The sequence below is a fragment of the Macrosteles quadrilineatus genome, unplaced genomic scaffold (genome assembly GCF_028750875.1).
Source record: "Macrosteles quadrilineatus isolate MER2022 unplaced genomic scaffold, UCM_ALF_1.0 Scaffold_3__2_contigs__length_128488019, whole genome shotgun sequence".
In the NCBI taxonomy this organism is placed as follows: Eukaryota; Metazoa; Arthropoda; class Insecta; order Hemiptera; family Cicadellidae; genus Macrosteles; species Macrosteles quadrilineatus.
Window position 1 is genome coordinate 64,208,767 of NW_026542596.1, and position 21,021 is coordinate 64,229,787.

The 21,021-nt window shown below is 25.6% G+C and overlaps 1 protein-coding gene across 2 annotated transcripts in view; it reads right to left on the reverse strand.

The window, feature by feature from the left end:
- Positions 1-1,127: 1,127 nt before the first annotated feature.
- Positions 1,128-21,021, reverse strand: part of LOC128990529 (gastrula zinc finger protein XlCGF58.1-like) — a 30,224-nt gene continuing 10,330 nt past the window's right edge. For both annotated transcript variants that reach the window (XM_054412928.1, XM_054412927.1), the window contains exon 2: positions 1,128-4,505. In XM_054412928.1, the coding sequence (XP_054268903.1) occupies positions 2,210-4,288 (2,079 nt within the window). In that variant the 5' untranslated portion in view covers positions 4,289-4,505 and the 3' untranslated portion in view covers positions 1,128-2,209. The remainder of the gene's footprint in view (positions 4,506-21,021) is intronic.

The window sequence follows — 21,021 nt, forward strand, 5'->3', positions numbered from 1 at the left end:
GAATATTATGTTTTAGTCTACCTGAGGAAACCATAAGTTAGTGACAACAAAATTTGAAGTTTTCATTTTGAAGGCATACTGACTAAATAATTTATTTTCTTTGAATAATTACTAAGAAAAACGTTTGCCATTTTGTAAATGATTTCAGAAGATAGGCCTCCATATGGCTTTCCACAATATTAATAGAATTTTTTATCACATCAACATTCAGACTGGATTCGGAGACTATGATGCTTTTATTGTTCGATGGTGCAGTAGGTTACATATTTTTTTACTAGTAGGCCTACTTAACATGAAACACCGGCTTATTTCTTTGAAGTGGCATTTATTTAAGTTATTTTAATCACTTAACAACAGCATTTATCAATAAGATAGACAAATAAATAAGGAAATAGTACGGTATTACTACCTAAAACTTGCTTCTCGCATCTATATTTATACGCGTCATTGTCTTATTCTTATATTTTTTACAAATTTAATCTAAGCTCATATTCGTGAAAAATGTTTCACACAAAAACGAGAATATTTTTAAGATGTCTAATTTGATCGAAGAATAGCAGAAAGCAATTGTTGCTTACGCGGTGGATCAAGTAGAATCTTAGAACACTGTATGTATTATTCATTTTTTAATTGAGCTATCGTAATAATTCTTGCATCCAGGCACATCACATCTATCTGGCATGCTGTAGTAAGAAGTTTAATTTCATTACTAATGATTAAAGGTAGTAGAAACGCGATTATGTACGTAGAGTACGCGACTCCTCCATTCACTGTAATGGTAAAACGACCGAACGCCAAGACACTGATGCGACGTTGACGTTGCCGCTTTTCACTCGCCGCGGCCTTGTATTAGAGGTGGCTGTGGTACAACTCATGAGTAGTTCACTTGTCTGTAGCAGAATTAGGTGGGAAAGGTCCACAAAAAAAAGAAGAAAAAATCACTGGTGTATTCGAGTGTTTTAAATCGTTTAGTTTTCTACTTGTTGCTTATTCAATGAATAAACTATTAGGCATAATAAATTAAATCAAATCCATGGAGCTTGAATGTTTAAGCATTTTGCCCAAAGTTGTTTCCCTTCAAATGGTCAAAGCAAGATAATTGGGAAATGTGAAAAAAAGAACGTAAATACATGACATATTTTATTTACAAATCAGTCTTCACATTGTGATGGCAGCAAAACAAAGAACAAATTATACTCTGTAATCTTTACATAACTTAACCTTTGGCAATTGTTTACTGGTAACTTAATGATATGGCAAGGGACATATCACAGAAAATGTCTTGACATTTGCAATATGCATAGAGTTAAACTTAGTTTCATTCAAACATACCAATAATTAAAATATTTATTAAAAATCTTTACATAAATTTTATTAGGCTATTGTTCACAATTTAAATAGGTTGAATTTGATAAATTGTAGATGTATTAGGCCTATAAGCACAAAAACCAATTCAATTCTGTAACCAAACGAGAGGAAGTCTAACAAATTAATGTTATTGATTAAACCATGGTTAACAGTATTTCAGCACACTTTGCATGCAATTGAATTGCAAACTCATAACAGAAAGTATAACCATGTTTAACAAGTTCTTACATGGATAAAACAAGATAGAAGTAAGCTGATTTGAAGACATGTATTTCAGTAACAAAAATTTAACTACTTAACGTAATTTAAAACCTTATTAATTAATTAACATAAAAACATAACAAGTCCACTAAAAACCACAAACTACTCAGTCCTATAAGACATTTGGCAAAAACTGAAGGAACCTTTTTTATTATACTAACAAAAACATAACAATTTCTCAACTAATTGTTAAAATAAAATATTTTAAATCTCTGAGAAATCTATCAGTACCTACAGAAACTAAAATGTATAACCTCTTATACAACTAAGCAAGTATTAAGTTCTTGATATAAAGGTTAAAACAGTGTTTATAATTTTAAAAACAAAAACAGAACACAGAACAACTTGGTAAAAAAAAGTAATTTTATGTGGGTTTTAGAAGGAGTTAAATAAAACTTTGAGAACTGTTATAGAAATAAAATAATTCTAGTTTCAAACACAAATCTTTTAACGTTCAAGCTAGAATTTATTGAGGGAGTCTTATGGCACACGATCGAGTCTTAAGCTGATATAAGTCAAAATACCCAAATAATTAAATAATTTTCTTTGAGCTTAAAACTGACTGGACTAGAACTGTCAATCACACTTCATCTTTTATCTTAGGATTCTTCCAGCCTCTGTGTCTTGACAGATGACACTGAAGTGAGTCTTTTCTCCTAGTTGAGAAACTGCAGAGAGAACATTTCAGGGGTTTATCTCCTGATTCATGTTTTAATCTGTGGCGTCTCAGCCTGGCTTTGTTGATGGTTCTGAATTTACAATCCTCACATTTGAAAGATCTCTCTTTTGTGTGATGCATCATAATGTGATATTTCAAACTGATCTTCTGTTTCGCTTCATAAGAGCAGTTCAAACATTTGAAACGCATCTCTGCATGATGTGTCATCATATGTGACTCAAGTCTACCTTTGGTGAGCGATGTATGACCACATTCAGCACATTTAAATAGGTTCTCATATTTATGAATCAACATGTGTACTTTCAAACTTATTCCGTTCTTTCCTTTGTACGGACATTTATCACATTCAAAAGGCCGATGTTCCGAATGCTTTACTATGTGTCTGACTAGATTCTGCTTTGTCACTGTTCCATACCCACAAGTGGAGCAGATGAATTTCTTATCCCTCAAGTGAATTTTCGAGTGAGCTTCTAATTCGTATTTGGTCTTGGCGCTGAAGTGGCACAACGGATGAGAACATCGGAACGGTTTTACATTGGAATGCACATTCATGTGATGCTTTAGTCCATTCTTGGAAGCAGAACTGAAGTTGCACTTCAAACACTTGAAAGGGCGAACGCCGGAATGTAAAGTCATGTGCATTCTCAGATTACTTTTCTGTTTGCAGGTGTAATCACACTCGGAGCATTTAAAAGGAGAGTCTCCGGAATGTGTCAAGATGTGCTGGTTCAGTAAAAATCTGGTGTACGCACTATAATCACAATAGGGACATGGGAAGGGTCTTTCCCTGTCTTTAGTGTGTGTCGTCATGTGGATGGTTAGGTAACATTTTCGGATGCCGCTGTAGTCGCACAAAGGGCATTTGAATTTCCTGATATTGTTATGTCTGTTGATATGTTTCATCAGTTCATTCTTTGTTTTTGCACTGTAGTCACACATATTACAATGGAAAGGCCTGTCATCACTGTGATAGGCCATGTGATTGGTTAGATTCTGTCTTGTAGCAGCACGAAAATCACACATTTCACACTTAAAAGGTTTATAACCAGCATGCATCAACATGTGAGGTTTCAATTTGCACTTCTGCTTGCACCGATAATCGCACAAACGGCATTTAAATGGTTTATAATCGTCATGTATCAACATGTGAGATCTTAATGCAGAGTTAAAGTTTGAACTGTACCCGCAGATTTTGCATTCGTATGGCTTTTTACCCTCATGCAGTAGCTTGTGCTGATGAAGACTTTGTCGGTTCGCAGTACTATAGTTACAATCATCACATTTCAGAGGTTTTTCTCCGGCATGCGAAAGTAAGTGCATCGTCAGGCTTTTCTTCTGTTTTGCGGAATAGTCACATAACACACATTGGTATCGAGGAGGTCCTATATGGTTTTTCATGTGAGATACCAGATTCTTCTTTGAAGAAGTAGCGTATGAACAGTCATTACACTTAAATGGTAATTTTTCAATTGGATTTCCCTTCTTCATTTTACAAAAATATTTCATGTGACATATCAAATTCTTTTTAACAGTTGTGCCGTATTTGCAGTTTGTGCATTTCAACGGAAGTTTCTCCATAGGATTGGTATCTACCACTGAAGCTTTGCTGCTATTTTTCAATTCAGAAGGTAATAGTTGTAAATTTTTGATTGGCAAAGGCAGGGTTTCATAACCAAAAGAGTTCTCACTCTGGTTTTCATTTTTAATACCAGGCACTACGTCATCAAACTCGGTTTTCTCTAAATTAGTTTGGCAAAAAATAGTAGCCCTATCATGTTTGCTTTGAACAATGATTCCACTGTTATCAAATTCATGAATGTTGTCTTCTACTTTTATATTTGTTATGTAACATTCTTCTTTCACTTCTTGTTTTATAAACCCAGTTAATATATTTATATTTTGATCATCTTTTATAGTATTAGACAATTCTTTGGTATTATCTTTGGTTAAGCCTATATAACATACCGGATCAGTCTCCATTCTATCGCTTATTATATATGGACTATATGTAATATATATTATTTGGCATCAGGTAACTATTCTATTAATAATATGTCAACACTTAGTCATTATTATGCATGAAAGTGAGCACATTATAGCGTTTGAGTTCTAATTGTTGAATAGTCTTGGTATTATATGATTTAAAACATCGTCTTGTGCTTTTCTCTATTTTTCAAAAGCCGACATGTGACTTGACCTGAAAAATTAAATTGATGAAAATCTACCCATTGAAAGGTGTGATACCATTCATACAAGCTAAGCTAGTATATAATAGTCTATGGTGCTACTCACATACCATAAAAAAACTTCTACCACTAAGTAGCCTACTTTTCAAATAATTAGGTTGGTAGGTCAACACTGTTCATTAAGGTTTTTATCAATGGCCTAAACTTAAATTAGACCAGCAGAAATGAGACAATAGCACATCCAAACGTGCTGTAACCTTCAAACTGAATGGAAAATTAGCATTTGATGTCTTGATAAAAACACAGAATCTGATGTTAATAAAGCAAAATCAGAAAACTCAAAAAAATAAAAGAACCTAGGCCTGACCGTAAAATTAATTATTATATTTAAATCTATCAAATACCCTAACATTTCAAAGAACGTTGTCAACATTTGAATTGATTTTAGCGAATTTCCCTATAGGGAAGTAGCTATTACCGTAGGTCTCATGGTAAGACCTAGGCCCGGGACCGATTTACTTTTTCATTTTGATGTCCCCAGAGGCCAAAAACACCATCCGTTCAAATTTTTATATATCTATATATAGATATATATATATATATATATATATATATATGTGTCCATCCGCACGATAACTTGAGTAATTTTTGTCCGATTTTGATAAAATTTGGTTTGAAGGTGTAAGGCGGGATAAACTTGAACGAGTTCGCGAACGAGCGTGATCGGGCTATGGAAACGGGGGTTTACGGGGGGTTTTATGGGGTAAAAATAGGTTTTTCCCATTTTTGACCCAAAAAACATAAAATTTTGCAAAATCTTTTCAAACCATTTTGTAGTGCTTAAAAAAAACAAATAATTTAGTATATTGAAGTGTTACTATGCGCCTAATGGTTACGGAGAAAATTCCAAAAAAATGTAAATTTTAAATTCCCATGTTATTCTTATGGAGAATAAGTAAACTGATGGAGTTTGCTTGTTTATGAACATACTTAGATCAAATTTGGAAAATGTTTTTATTTCTTACTAACTATTAACATTTTACAAAAAAAGCAGTTTTACCCTCCCTGATGCAGCAAACCTAAGTACCTGTTAAACTAATTTTATTTAAATAGGAAATAAATGTTAAATTTTTAAGTAGACATTTTAGTGTAAATCCAATCAGACATATGGAAATTCGCTTAGTCTGCAGGTTTGCTGCGGCGAGGGTATTAATTTTAAGTTTTGATATAGCCTACACTAAAAAACCTGTGACACAGATATTCAGAAGTTCTGCAAAAAGAAAAATAGAGGATTGATCGTTATAGACCGTTGTCGCAGCAATTAATGGGTTGCTGAAATACTATCCGGTGGAAGTCCAGCCCCCAAAACAGGTCTACGTCATATATACATCATGATTCAAATGCTGCCAGCCACCAGTGTAGTTTTTCAGTCACATCCAGGTTTTAAAGTACCTATTTCAGTAGAGATTTCAAGCATTTCCTCAAACTCTAATTGGCTTCCTTTGCAGGTCAAGAGACAGACTAAAAGGTTTCAGCAGCTTTAGAAAATTACTAAGTAACTTACAAGGAAATTGAAATGGTTTGTAATTTTTACTTCAAATAAACACCACATGGTTTTTTTCCAAAAGAGAAGAAGGCCTAACTATTGTTAACATTATTAGTGCGGTCGACATGCATAAACATGAAAGTTATATCTATTTCAATGTAAAGCAATAGCGGGAATTCCCGTCATCAACACTCAAGTTAAGTAAATTTTTGTTTGTTGTTATCCATCAAGAAGTAAATTATTTAATTACGGTGTTAATTAGGTACGCACACATGTGACATTACTGTCTGATAAGTTATTTAAATTATTATACCATTAATAAATTTTCCCAGTTAAGCTATATCAATTCTACTTCATAATTATTTATGTACGGTACAAGTTTTAGCAAGTACCGGTATGATGCAGATAAAATTCTTTTTGCTCCCACTGTGAATAAGTTATGTTGAGAAAATATTGTTTTTGTCAAAAGGTTAATTTGTAGCTTGATGTGTACATTATTATGTACACATTATTATTATAATTTGTACATTAAATCATAGATTAAACATACTCCCTTAGGGAGTATGTTTAATCTATGATTAAATCTATGGATCACTTTTGGTTTTCAAACTACATAATCAAGAATATTATACACTACATATCTACACCCCTCCACTGTATTTAATAGTTGTCTCCGTAATGGCTATTTTCCTGACAAACTTAAGGTCTCAAAAGTAACTCCAATTTATAATACCCTCGCCGCAGCAAACCTGCAGACTAAGCGAATTTCCATATGTCTGATTGGATTTACACTAAAATGTCTACTTAAAAATTTAACATTTATTTCCTATTTAAATAAAATTAGTTTAACAGGTACTTAGGTTTGCTGCATCAGGGAGGGTAAAACTGCTTTTTTTGTAAAATGTTAATAGTTAGTAAGAAATAAAAACATTTTCCAAATTTGATCTAAGTATGTTCATAAACAAGCAAACTCCATCAGTTTACTTATTCTCCATAAGAATAACATGGGAATTTAAAATTTACATTTTTTTGGAATTTTCTCCGTAACCATTAGGCGCATAGCAACACTTCAATATACTAAATTATTTGTTTTTTTAAGCACTACAAAATGGTTTGAAAAGATTTTGCAAAAATTTATGTTTTTTGGGTCAAAAATGGGAAAAACCTATTTTTACCCCATAAAACCCCCCGTAAACCCCCGTTTCCATAGCCCGATCTCGCTGGTTCGCGAACTCGTTCAAGTTTATCCCGCCTTACACCTTCAAACCAAATTTTATCAAAATCGGACAAAAATTACTCAAGTTATCGTGCGGATGGACACATATATATATATATATATATAAGTAGATAGTAATGTACCAATCCTAGACCAAAAAAGGAAGACTTTAATAATTTAATGAAATTTGTTGTTTTTCAATACTAATATGTTAAATTTTTGCCTCTTTTAGGCCAATTTCTAACATTTTCATATTTTTCTAGAAAAAGTATATAATTTTGATGAAATTTTCATGAATATGTCTATATTTTCCATAAAATTGAGTACAAAACAAAATGTTTTTAAAAACAAGTAAAATTTTAAAATTTAATGAGTAGTTTTTATACAAATTTAACTAAAACAGTTTCTTTATCTTTGAATGTTTTAATTTCAGTAATAATTAAGTTTAAATCTTTTTTATTTAATTCTTTAATTGTTTTTTCATCAAATATATTAATAAATCTATGAGGCAAATGAACTTTACATTTTTCTAATTCAACAATAACTGTTGGTCCATATTTATCTTTAACTTTTTCAAATTTTTCTATTTTATATTTTGTATTCAATTCTAAACTTTTTATTGGTTTATATTCTTTGAATTTACATTCTCCAATATTATTAATCTCTTCTAGTAGATCCATTTATTACAAAAATAATTATAAAAATTTTAAACAGTTAATAATTGAAATATACGAAAAGAATTTTAAATAATAAATTCCATAAATTTAATAATTTATTTGATATTTAAACCTTAAATAAACCTTTACAAACTTGTTTTTTTAATCAATTAATCTACTTCAAGATTTTTATGATATAAAAAACTTTAATAATTTTAATAAATTTCATATTTTTTAATAGTTTATTTAATAATTAAACCTTTATAAACTCATTTTTAATCATTTATTAACGCGTCGCAATTTTTGCGACGCGTCAAATATTTAATAAATTCCATAAATTTAATAATTTATTTGATAAATAAACCTTAAATAAACCTTTACAAACTTGTTTTTTTTAATCAATTAATCTACTTCAAGATTTTTATGATATAAAAAACTTTAATAATTTTAATAAATTTCATATTTTTTAATAGTTTATTTAATAATTAAACCTTTATAAACTCATTTTTAATCATTTATTGACGCGTTAATAAATGATTAAAAATGAGTTTATAAAGGTTTAATTATTAAATAAACTATTAAAAAACATGAAATTTATTAGAATTATTAAAGTTTTTTATATCATAAAAATCATGGTGTAGTTTAATTGATTAAAAAAACAAGTTTATAAAGGTTTATTTAAGGTTTAATTATCAAAAATATCTTTTTATATATTTCAATTGTGAAATCATAAAAATGTTAACAAAATGATAATCTTAAGATAAAAAGATAAGTATTGAATTAAATTGAAAATAAATATCACCAATGAAAAGCTTGTTAAAAATTAATGCTATTTCATATATTATACATTTCTGTACGATTAAAGATAATGTAAAAATCAACAAAAACAAATTGCGTTGTAAATATAATGTTATTGAAGGAATATTAGTCTATGGCCTAATTTGTTTGGTTGATCTTTTGATGAAAATAAGTGATTGAATAATTAATAATAACTAATAGAATGTTAGTAAAATTCAGTGTGGATTTATATGATTGTTTTGATTTATTTTAACTAATTGAAAAATGTTTTATAATATATGCTTAAAATATATAATCAATGCTAAGTCTAAATAGAAATAGAATGAAACAAACAAATGGATTGAGCTACAAAGTGTCAAGTCTACTAAGTTAGATGGCAATATAAAAGATCAGATAAATGGTACTATGATCATTACGCAAGGTTATCCCGCTAGGTTCGCTAGTGTCAAACGCAAGCAAGTTAGCCAACACCATAAAATGAGATTTCTCTATTATTTCTTTGAATTAAAATGTTGCTATGGTAAAAATATGGTATTAAAACTTATAAGTGTTATATTTCATGTGTTTTTCAACCAATTTTGATCAATTTTGGTATACAGATATATTGAATATTAAATAATTTTTTGACTTATGTTAAGGGTAGTTTCATCCCCTATTTTTTATTTTATTTATAAAAATTCTAAAAATGATTGAATAACTCTGAAACTAAAAAATTATGAAAAATTATCAATGTTTTTAGTAAAATTTTAAAATTTAGGGTGAACTACCCTTAAACTAAAAACTTTAATAACTTTTTTGTTTTTTAAGATATTTACATGAAATTTGGTATGGTATATCTATATGATAAGTACAAATTTATTAAATAATGAAACCAAAAATATTCACATCCTGTGACCTTGAAAATCAAAAATTTTTATTTATTAATATTTTTTAATAAAACAAATTTTAAATTAACAATAGTAGTCTCATTATTCATAAAATATAATAATATTTTGAAAAATATGTCAAAAAGTAGTAAATAAATGGTGGTTTTATAATAATTTTATTTGATTTCAGTTATATCATTTTTAATTACATTATACTCTAATAATCTTTCAGACACAACAACTACATAGCAATTAGTTTTACTAGCAACAGTTATATCATAATCAAAATCCATATTTATTATTATATCATTTTTTGATCCTGAAATATTTACAGTAGTTTTTGTAGTATCAATCACATACAATGGTCTATTTTCAATGAATTCTGTTGGATCATAATACATTTTACTATTGTTATAATAAACCTTTTTATAATCTTGATACATTTGATATAAAATTCTAAATTTTCCATTATTTATATCTAGATTCATTAATTCATCAGGATAATAGTGACCATTTAATTTTACTCTAATATTTTTAATATACATACTATCAAATTTTGAAGTGTCATATAATTGATCATTAGTTCTACCTTTTTGAAAACCAATTATTATAAATTTTGGATTATAGATGTTTCGATAAATATTTGTTATATCAAAACTAACTGTTTTTCCAGTTATTGTCTTTTGTTCAATACATTGCCAATGATTAAAGTGAAATAGTATTTTTTCTTTTTTAGTTATTTCATTAATATATTGAATTTTACTTGTAGTTTTATACTCAATTATTGGAACTCTAATAAAAAAGTCATCAATAATTATTTTTCCAGCACTTGGTAATGTAGTATCATCAAAAGTTCCATCAACTTTTTTAGTTTTCCATCTAAAAATGGCATCATTATCTTCAGATCTAACAAAACATATATTGAATCCTCCTTTGTATATTGGAACATTAACATTTTCAAAGAAACCTAATCCAAAATGTGATAGATTACCCACAGCTTCAAATGTTTTTTTGAAATCTGATTGAAATCCATTACAAATGTTGGATACTGCTTCTGTTTTTGAATAAGTAACAGTACCTTTTATTGTACTTAATTGTCCAGGATATTCAATTTCCTCAATTAATTTATTATGTTTTCTAATTTCAATTTTTGAAAATAAGAATGGTACAAAATTATTAATCAACTTTACATTATCTGTAGCACCATAGTCTCTATCATCAGATTTTTTTAGTGTTCCTGAAATATAAAATTGAAATTTAGATGTACAAAAACCATCTCCAAAATCAATATTAAATTCAGTTTTTTTGTTTGGTTCATTCAAATGTAGTTTAGATAAAGGATAAAAATTTTTATATTCAGCTCTTTCAATTTCATAAGTATTAGCCATTTATTAAGGAGAAATTTATGAAAAAAATATGGAAAGAAAAAGGTTTTTTAAAACCAGTAAAATTTTTGTAATAAAGAATAGTTTTATAAATCTTTTTGGAATAATTTAATCAATCTCGTCATAATCCATTTTTTCTTTAAACTGTTCAATATTCAGTGCATGATCTATGATGAATTTTGCTGATATATTTTGATATTGTAACACTATTTCCCAATCCAAATCATTTTTATATTTATCAATAAAATCTTCATCTAAATTTTGATACTTACAAACCAAATTAATATAAGCATTAAGTTGATAATTAATAAACTCATCAATAAATTGTATACTTAATGTTTGATATTGTGCAATTTTTTCCCAATTTAGTTTATTTTGAAACAATCTGATCATATCTTCATTCAATTCATATTTTTCTGAAATAATATTCCAATCTTCATTGGTCAACATAAATTGGTTTCTGATAATGAAATAATCAAATGAATTATATAGAGCCATTTATTAGGAGGAAATTTTTGTAAAACTACTTTTCTTTGAATTACATATACAACATTTTGCTTTAACCATATTTTTATTTTTTAATTTTATTGTTTGAATGTCTTTAGAATTGGTTTTTTGTTTACATTTAAGACAGTAAATAAACTCCATTTATATAGTAAAAATTATTGATCTTCTTGGTTTTCTGTATTAAGTTTATCTTCTAATGTAAAACTTGCTATTTGTGCTAATCCAGTAGTTACTAATCTTATCACTTCAGCAAGTTTACCTTCAAGTTGTTTTTCTAAATCTTCAACATACGTTTTTAGATTAAATAATGAATTAACCAATTCATTTAAATCCTGTTTAGTTTTTGAATGATCATTACCAATCTTAATAATAGAATTTAAAACTTCATTTAACTCAGATTTTATAACAACATCATAATCATTAATACTTGGTTTTACATTAACAATTCTTCTAGAATTAATACTTAAATAATTTTTAGATAAACTAATAGCATTAACCAAATTATTAGTTTTCTTAATATGGTTTTTTAAATCCTTATTAATATCATTAAAAATGGAATTTAATTTTGAATTAATATAATCATTTTTTACTTCAATTAAATCTTTTTTCTGTCTACCAAATAGATCAAATATATTTAATGAATCCATATTTATTAAGAATTAATTTATTGATTATGTTATCAAATCTTATATTTTTATTCAACTCATTTAATACAAAAACACACAAATGACCACATATAGGTGGATCATTATAATTTTGAATTTGTGAATCATTAAAAAATATATTGTCTTTTCCTAAATATTTAACAATTTCCTTAAAAGGTTTATTAACAATTTTTCCATAAGAATCAAAGTAATATTTAATTTTATCTTTTTTATAATAACATATCCAATGAGTTCCATTACCAGAAAATGAATCTAAATTGACTATACCACATTCAAATTTATTAACAGTTTTTGGAAGCATATCTCTCATAAAAACACCTCTAAAATTCTTAATATTTTGACATAATTTTTCTAAATCAGCTAAAGTCAATGGGTTGAAATTTTTTTCTTAACATATTTTAATGTTTTTTCATCTAATCCAGATCCATCTAATCCACATTAGCTAATTCTTGATCTAACCAATTTATAAATTCTCTAAATTTAGGAATAACATTGTCTTTTACTACTTTAGCTCCTCTTCTAACTTTTGGTGTTAAACTATTTATGCCAGGAATATAATCAGCAACATTTAATATTTCATTTAATAAACCACCATCTTTTATTTGTTTAAGTTGATTGTAAGAAAATTCAAGTCTTAATCCAGTATTTAATTTTTTATGTTTTTCTAATTTATTCAATTGTCTTTTAGTTAATAATAATACATCATTACCATTTTTAAATTGATCTATTTCAAATTGTATAGTCAAATTTTTATTTTTCTTAAAAGCAGATTTAATTTTAGATTTTTGATAATCAGTTAAATTTACCTTAACTTTCTCCATTTATATAGGTTAAAATTTTAATCCTATTTATAATCCCATTCCAAATTTTCTTTTTAACCACATAGCACCTGATGTTGGTAAAGCAACTAATCTTTCACCTATATCATGATCACTAGATGTTGCTATATCCCATGCTTTATCTTGTAATATTTTATCAGCAATATCATTTCTAGATTCTGTATCTTTATGATCTCTATAAAATATATCATGTTCTTTAGCAGCTTTATCTAAATCATTTATTCCAGGATCACCTCTTTTTAATCTTTTTTGTAGCTTAGTTCCAGGTCCTAGATATTGAAAACCAGGTACATGCAATTCAAATGGTAAATTATTTATAAAATCATTTAATAATCCTGAACCTATAATTGGTGATGTTATAGTTGGTAATATTCTTTTTAAATATTTTATACCATCAGGTTTTTCAATTAATTCATCTAATTTGTTTGAAATAAAATCTTTAATAGCCCTTTTTTCATTGATAAAGTTATTATTTCCAGCTTTTTCTTGAGCATATATATAATTGATTATACTTTCTAATTTGTTTAAATCATCAATATATCTGTATTCAATTTTATTTTCTGAATATTTTCTTATACCAGATCCTTCAATATTTCCTTTAGAATCCCAAATAAATTTAATCAAATTCATATATTTATTACCTTTACTTGATTTTGGTTTTCTAGTACTTGGATCATTATTTTTATAAATTGAATCTGTTTCCCATAAAATTTTTGAGTAATTATTTAAATCATCTTGACTATATAAATTATCATCTGGTTTGTCTTTATATGTCAATAATCTCCATAAACCTTGAGTGCCAGTATATGTTTTACCATTAACAAGTAAATCATCATTATCAATTACTGTTATTTTATCACCAATCATAAATGATTTTTTATGTTTATCCCAATACAAACCAAATTTATCATCTTTTGCTCTAGGTAAATATTTTTGTGCAATTGGACCAATGATTTTATTTAATATTTGAGGTGAAACAATATTTGGATCTATAAATGTTGATTCTTCTTCAATAATTCGTTCTCTTATTGGTCTAAATGGAGTACTTGAAGGTAACATAAATTCTTCTTCAGATTGTGGTATTGACATATTAGCAAATTGATTAACAATAGGTACTAAATCCATTAAATTTTTATTTTCATTTAAAACATCACCAATTTTATTTTCTACTTTACCAATTGCAGATGTTATTGGTTCATATGCTTTTTGTTTAATTTGTTCATAATTTTCATCAATTTTAATTTGATTTTTAAATTCTTTTATTAATTTTTTTTCAATTTCATCTAACTTCTTAGCCTTGTCGACAGTTATGTTATCCATTTATTAAAAGAAAAAATATGTTAACATAAACATAAATGATGTTAACATAAACATAAACCGTGTTAACATAAACATAAACTATGTCGATTAAGCACAATCAACACTACACTAATGATTAATATGAATAAAACAAAAATAATAAGTAAATCTAAAATTAAACACAAACACATCATTTTTTATTTTCTGTAAATTTAATAAGAAAAATAAACACTAAAGATAAGGCAAATATTATTATAACAAATACTTTATCAACAATTAAATCAAGCATACACCACATTTATTTACAAGAAAATTTTATATTAGAAAACTTATTCATATATTTTCCTTCATTTGTTTTTAATAACAAATTCATAGTTAAAAATCCATAATTTTCTTTCCAACAATCATTACAAATATCCTTAAATTCATTAAATGACATATCAGAACCTACAAAATGATCAAAAATTTGTTTTATATAATGATTATTTTGCTTAAAAATACATAACATATTTAAATTATTCCTTATCAATTTAATGTCAACTTTTGAATAACATTGTGAAAGATAAATACATGATATGTTTTTATGTCTACCCATTACAAAATACTCTTTTATTTTATCTTGATTTTCTAAAATACAATCATCAAAAACAATTAATGAATTTGGTTTACAATCATTTAATGAAATTATATCTTCACATGAACCAAAGAAATTTGCAACTTTTTTGTTAATGTTCATTTCAATATTTTTAAATCTATGTTGTAATTTTATATATGCAGGCTGCTCTAGTGATTTACTAAAAACATATAAATTTGTGTATGGTATCAATCTTTTATAGATGAAATTTAATAGTAATGTTGTTTTACCAGAACCACTTGATCCTATTATTAACAATCTAATTGGTTGATTATTCTTGATTTTTTTCATCATATGTATCAAATTTTATCTTATTTTTTTCCTTTAAAAAATTTTCCATTTAAATAAGATGAAATTATTTAAAATTACAGGCAATTCTTCAAAGATTGAACTAAGATTAGAACATCCAATTCATTTGGATGGAAATTATAGTATTGGTCTTTGTGGATTTTATTCAGATAATTTTGTATTAAATGTACCAAATGATTATAAAAATGTATATGGTTTTACTATTAAGAATGGTGAAAAAGAAATAAATCAATATTTTAATTTAAACAAAGGATATCACACATTAGAAACTATAAAAGAAAACTTTAAAAATAGCTTAAAAGAATTTAAAAAGAAAGCAGATAATTTTGATGAAAATGAGTTTTTATTAGAAAATGAGGGTTCTCTTATTGTGATAAAATCACCTGTTAAAATTATAGTAACAGCTATTATAACTGATTTATTAGGTTTAAAGGATGAAATGATTGAACCAGACACTTTAATTAAAGGAATTAAGTTACCTAAATTAAGATCTTTTGATGTTTTAGAAATCCATTGTAATTTGGTTGAACCTAGCTTTGAAAATCATAATGATCACTCGCATTTACATAAAGAATCAGAAATTCTATATACTTTTTATCCAAATGTTAAATATGGTTCAAAAATAAGTGAAAAACCAAATCAAATAGACTATGTTCCTTTAAAAAATATTAATAAAATTCAAAATATTGTAATATCTATTCAAGATAATGAAGGAAATTTGATAAATAATAAAAATATTAAGAATATTGTGTATTTAAGATTAAAACAAAATTTCTAACTTAAATTTTTTTCTATATAAATAATGACAACTATTGATTTATTTAATAATAATTTTATATTTAAAAATAAAAATATATTAATTCATGAATCAGGTTTATATTCACTAATTTTAAAATCTTAAATTAATTACATTTTGATCATTTTCCTTAAAACTTTCTTTAACATATTGTATTACTTTATATAAGAATGGTTTTATATTAAAATTAAAGGTATTGTGATAAACATAATATCCTTTATATTTAAAAAGATAAATTAAATATTTATTTGATAATTTAGTTTTAAACAAAAACAATTTTTGATCATATTCACTGTCTATTAATTCTTTTGGTATGATTATTATTTCCATTTATTTATGTTTAAATTATATTTTTATGTCCCCAAGGTAATGTATCAATTCTATTTTCACATACAAATCTTTTATCATCCTTATTACTCAAAGCTAATTTGTTTATTCTAATAGTATACAATTCATGTTTATAACTTCTAATACATGTCATTGTTCTATATTGTTCTATATCATCAAACAAGCATTTCTTAAAATCACTCATATTAATTGTCTTATTTACAACACTTTTCTTGATACCTTTACATTTTACAGGATTTTTATTGTTAAATTCATAACTATATAATTTTGATCTTAATCCACAATATTCTTCTAGTATTTCACCATTTAGCTCATCTTTAAATTTACCAATTACTTTTTTATTTTTTTCAGTGTAACACTCATGATCTTTTTTATAATCACTTGTATCAAACTCATTTATATTTTCTTTAATAATTTTATAAGGATCTTTCTTTAATTCCACAAAATAACTATCAGTGTCCATATATAATAATTTTGCATTTGGATCATATTTCTTTAGCTTATCATAGTAAAATTCATACATTAATAATTTTGATAATTCTAAAACTGAAAATCCCACATATATTGGTTTATCAAATTTAACTTTTTCTTTAATCAAATGTGAAGCAATACAATTTTTATCAAATATACTAAACGTTTTAAAGTTTGGTTTTTTAGCTTGTTTTAATGAATATTCTTCATCACCTAATTTTATATTACATCTATTCCTTACATTTTCCATTGTTTTACCAAATACAGAATTATTCATTAACTTAAAGAAGTCTTTTTCAAAGTCTGATTTTGATTGAGCTCTTAATTTTGTGTTCAGTTTTATATATTTTTCCATATAGTTATCTTGATCAAATGCTATTACTCGATTTACTCTTTTTAATTCTAGACCTTGTTTTAGGTAATATTTTAAGTTTCTTGAATGAACCACATAGTCTTTTTTATCAAATAATGTAGTACAAAGCTTATTATTATAATGTTCAGGAGCTAATGGTAAATCCTTGTGATTATCATGTAATTCCTTTGGATATTCTAAATCAACATCTAATATATAGCCATAATCAACATTTTCATCTAATTCTAATATAGTTTCTTTCCATTCATTAGTTGTATATACATTTGGATTCATCCATTTAATATCTTTGTATGGTAGTTTTTGACTTAAGGCCCATCCATATAAATTGTTTGCATCTACATATAACATGTAATTTTCAGGTTTATTAGGATCATAATTTTTGGTATATTTGTTATTTGCTTTACAATACCTTGTAACACATTGAGAAATTCCACCTCTTATACCTTTTTCAATCATCAAATACATATCATAATCGCTTATCAATTCTAATTCTATTTTTGTTAATTTTAACATAGAGTCCCATGCTAATGATGGTGATGTTAAATAATGTGCAGGATCTAATTGATAGTTCTTTAAACAAACTGATCTAAAATTTTCAAATATATCAGCTAATAACATCACATCTTGAATATTGTACAAATCAGAATAATTTCCTAATGTTTTAACTTTTAATTTATTCCAAACTTTTAGATAGTATTTATAATCATCATCACTAATATTTTCATCAGTTAAAGAACTATAAAACTGTGCTTTATCTAATATTTTATCATAATTTAATTTTTCAATATCATCTATAAACTCATAAGGAAATATACCTTTAGAAGATAATATTTCAAATGTTTCATCATCTTTTTTAATTACGGTATATCAATGTTTTTTATAAATTTAGTCAAGTGTTTAAATTCTTTCAGATTTTTAGCTAACTTATCAATTGATGAGGCCATAAATCTAAACGTATCTACAAATGAGAATTTTACAAATTTTCTAGATTTATCATCTTCAAATTCATAACCATATCCTGAATTAACTGAATAATTTATATATTTTTCATCAGTATTTGCTATTAAATCAATTTTACCATATTTTTTAGCTAATTCTTTAATAAACAAATGTGTATCATAGTTTGAACTATTATGACAAAACACAGGTATATTTTGTGGAAATTTTAGATTTAAATTACAACTTGAATGTGCTGCACCTCTAAATTTTCCTGTTAAATGACAGTGATCTCTTACCTTTCGTCTTGTGTCATTATCAAAACCAATAGTTTCACAAATATGACAAACACTTGCTTTATGATATTCAATTTCTTAATTTTTAGTTAAACTCATAGGCTTTTTGTTTTTCGAATTATATTTTTTAGCTATATACTTTGAAATCTCATCTAAGTATTCAAATAATTTATTTGGTACATTTTTCAACTCTTCATCTGTTTTTGCTCTATAACAAATTGGTTTATATATTTTATTAGTCACTCTAGAAACTAAATAAATTGTGAATCCATAAGGTATATGTTTCTGAATTTTATTTGTATATGAGTTATTTGGATTATTTTCACAAGTATTAATCTTTTTCAGAATGCTTTCAAAATCCATATAAATTACAAAAGGATGTTCAAGTTTTTTATAATAATTTTCAAATTTAACAGTTTCACCAGAAAATGGCATAATTGGTCGACAAGGTTCAAGAGATTTACAAATTATTAAATGATTATTCAAATCACTATTTTTATAAAAATGTGTCAAACATCGTCTACAAATATATAGTTTATGACCATCTTTTGAAACTTGGTTAGAAACTAATTTACTTAAATCAGTTATTAATATGTAATGTGAGTTGTCACCATCTTTATAATACAACAAATCAATGTCTAATTTTGCATCATAATTTTCAGATATTTGTAATGGAACAATCTTTTCATCTTCATCAATTCTATAAACATTAATTGACATGGATGGATAGTTATATTTAGGATCAAATGATCTTTTTTCAAACAATTTTATGTCTTTTAATGTTATTGGATAATCAAAACCTTTAAAAAGTTCATCATTTATATAACTCTGATACTGTTTAACCCTATCTGGATGATCTAATTTTCTATTTTTATATTTATCAATCGCACATCTAATTGCATAAATGAAGCAATATTCATCTTTATTTTTAAAATTTATACAACTCTTCTTGTTTTTGATTTTATTTGGTAGTTCAGTATATGAACCAGCATTTAATGAATTAACTTTATACAATTTGAGATTTAATTCTAAACATCTACTTAATGACCAACCACTACCATTTGATGGTTGATTCAAATTTTCTCTTAATATTAATTTTTTAAACTGATCATTTATAAATTCATTAATATTTAAGATATCTGAACTCCTAAGAGCAAAATACATTGTACTGGTTTGATTTTCACCACTAACCAATTTTCTTTGATATTCACATGTTAAAGCTAATTGTACTTTTATATTTTTAAATTTTTGTTTTTCAATTAATTTTTGAATTTCACTTCTGTGTGATTCTAAATAATCAGATATATCCAAACCATCATTTGAATTTGTTAGAATATATTCTTGAAAATAACCTTTTAATGAAGAAGCTTCTTGAATATTTATTATATTTTCTTTTAGAATTGGTTTATTTTTAAGATGATCAGTCAATAATTCAGTCAATTCCTTTCTAGTTTTATTTACAATTTTAATATTATTTTTAACAGCTAAATCTTGAATAAATTTCAATGATCTATATTTTAAATTATTAGGATTTTGTTTAATTTTATTTAGTCTTTTAATCAGTTCATTTCTTACTAAATTTGTATAGTTTCTAACAGATAGTTTGTTAGCAATTTCCTTTAATTTTTCTTCTTTAAATAAAGAATAGTTTGTTGGATCATATGACTTTTTTATTTCTTTTAATTGATCTAGATTTTTGTTTTTATAATCATTAATATAATTTTGTTTACACCATATTTTTAAATTATTAACTTCATTTTCATATTTTATTTTATTTTCTAAATGTTTCTTTGAGTTGTAATGTCTTCCATAGTTTTTAGAATATATATTTTTAATACAATAAGGACATAATATATTTTCATTTCGTCTTTCCATTTAGATGAGAAAAAATTCCTTTATTTAATAAAAATAATTTTTACTTAGAAAATATGTTTTTATAAAATATAAGTAATATACAAAAATTAATGATTAATTTATTTTTTCTAGAGTATTTTTTTTATAAAATTAGTAATCAACTAGTCAATTTATATTTTCTAGAGTATTTGTTTTCAATAAAACTTTTATAAACTAGTTTATTAATTCATCTTATTTGTTATATTTTCTTTATGAATTTTAGTTTCTAAATGTTTTGAATAGTTATTGACCCATTTAATACTTCTTCCACATTCACACATTTGTGGTTTTAAAAACATATGTCTAATACATTCAATACAAATTGCCAACTTTTTATCTTTACTATAGTAATTGTTATGAAAATTTGATATGTCTTTAATTTCTTTACAATTCAAACACTCTTTTTGATTTATTTCAATTACTTTAATATTATCAAATAATTCCTTTTTATAACTTTTATAACATTCTTTACAATAATAATATAAACCATCTTTTGCTGATTTCATTTTTGAAAATTCAGATACATCTTTATATAAATTACACCTTATACATTTTTTCTCCATTTATATAGTATAAAATTTTACAAATTAGTTTTCTTCAATTCATAATCATAAAAACTACCAATTATATCTTCATCATTCAAGTCTTTAATACTATATGTAACAGGATTTGTATTATTAATTCTAGAAACAGC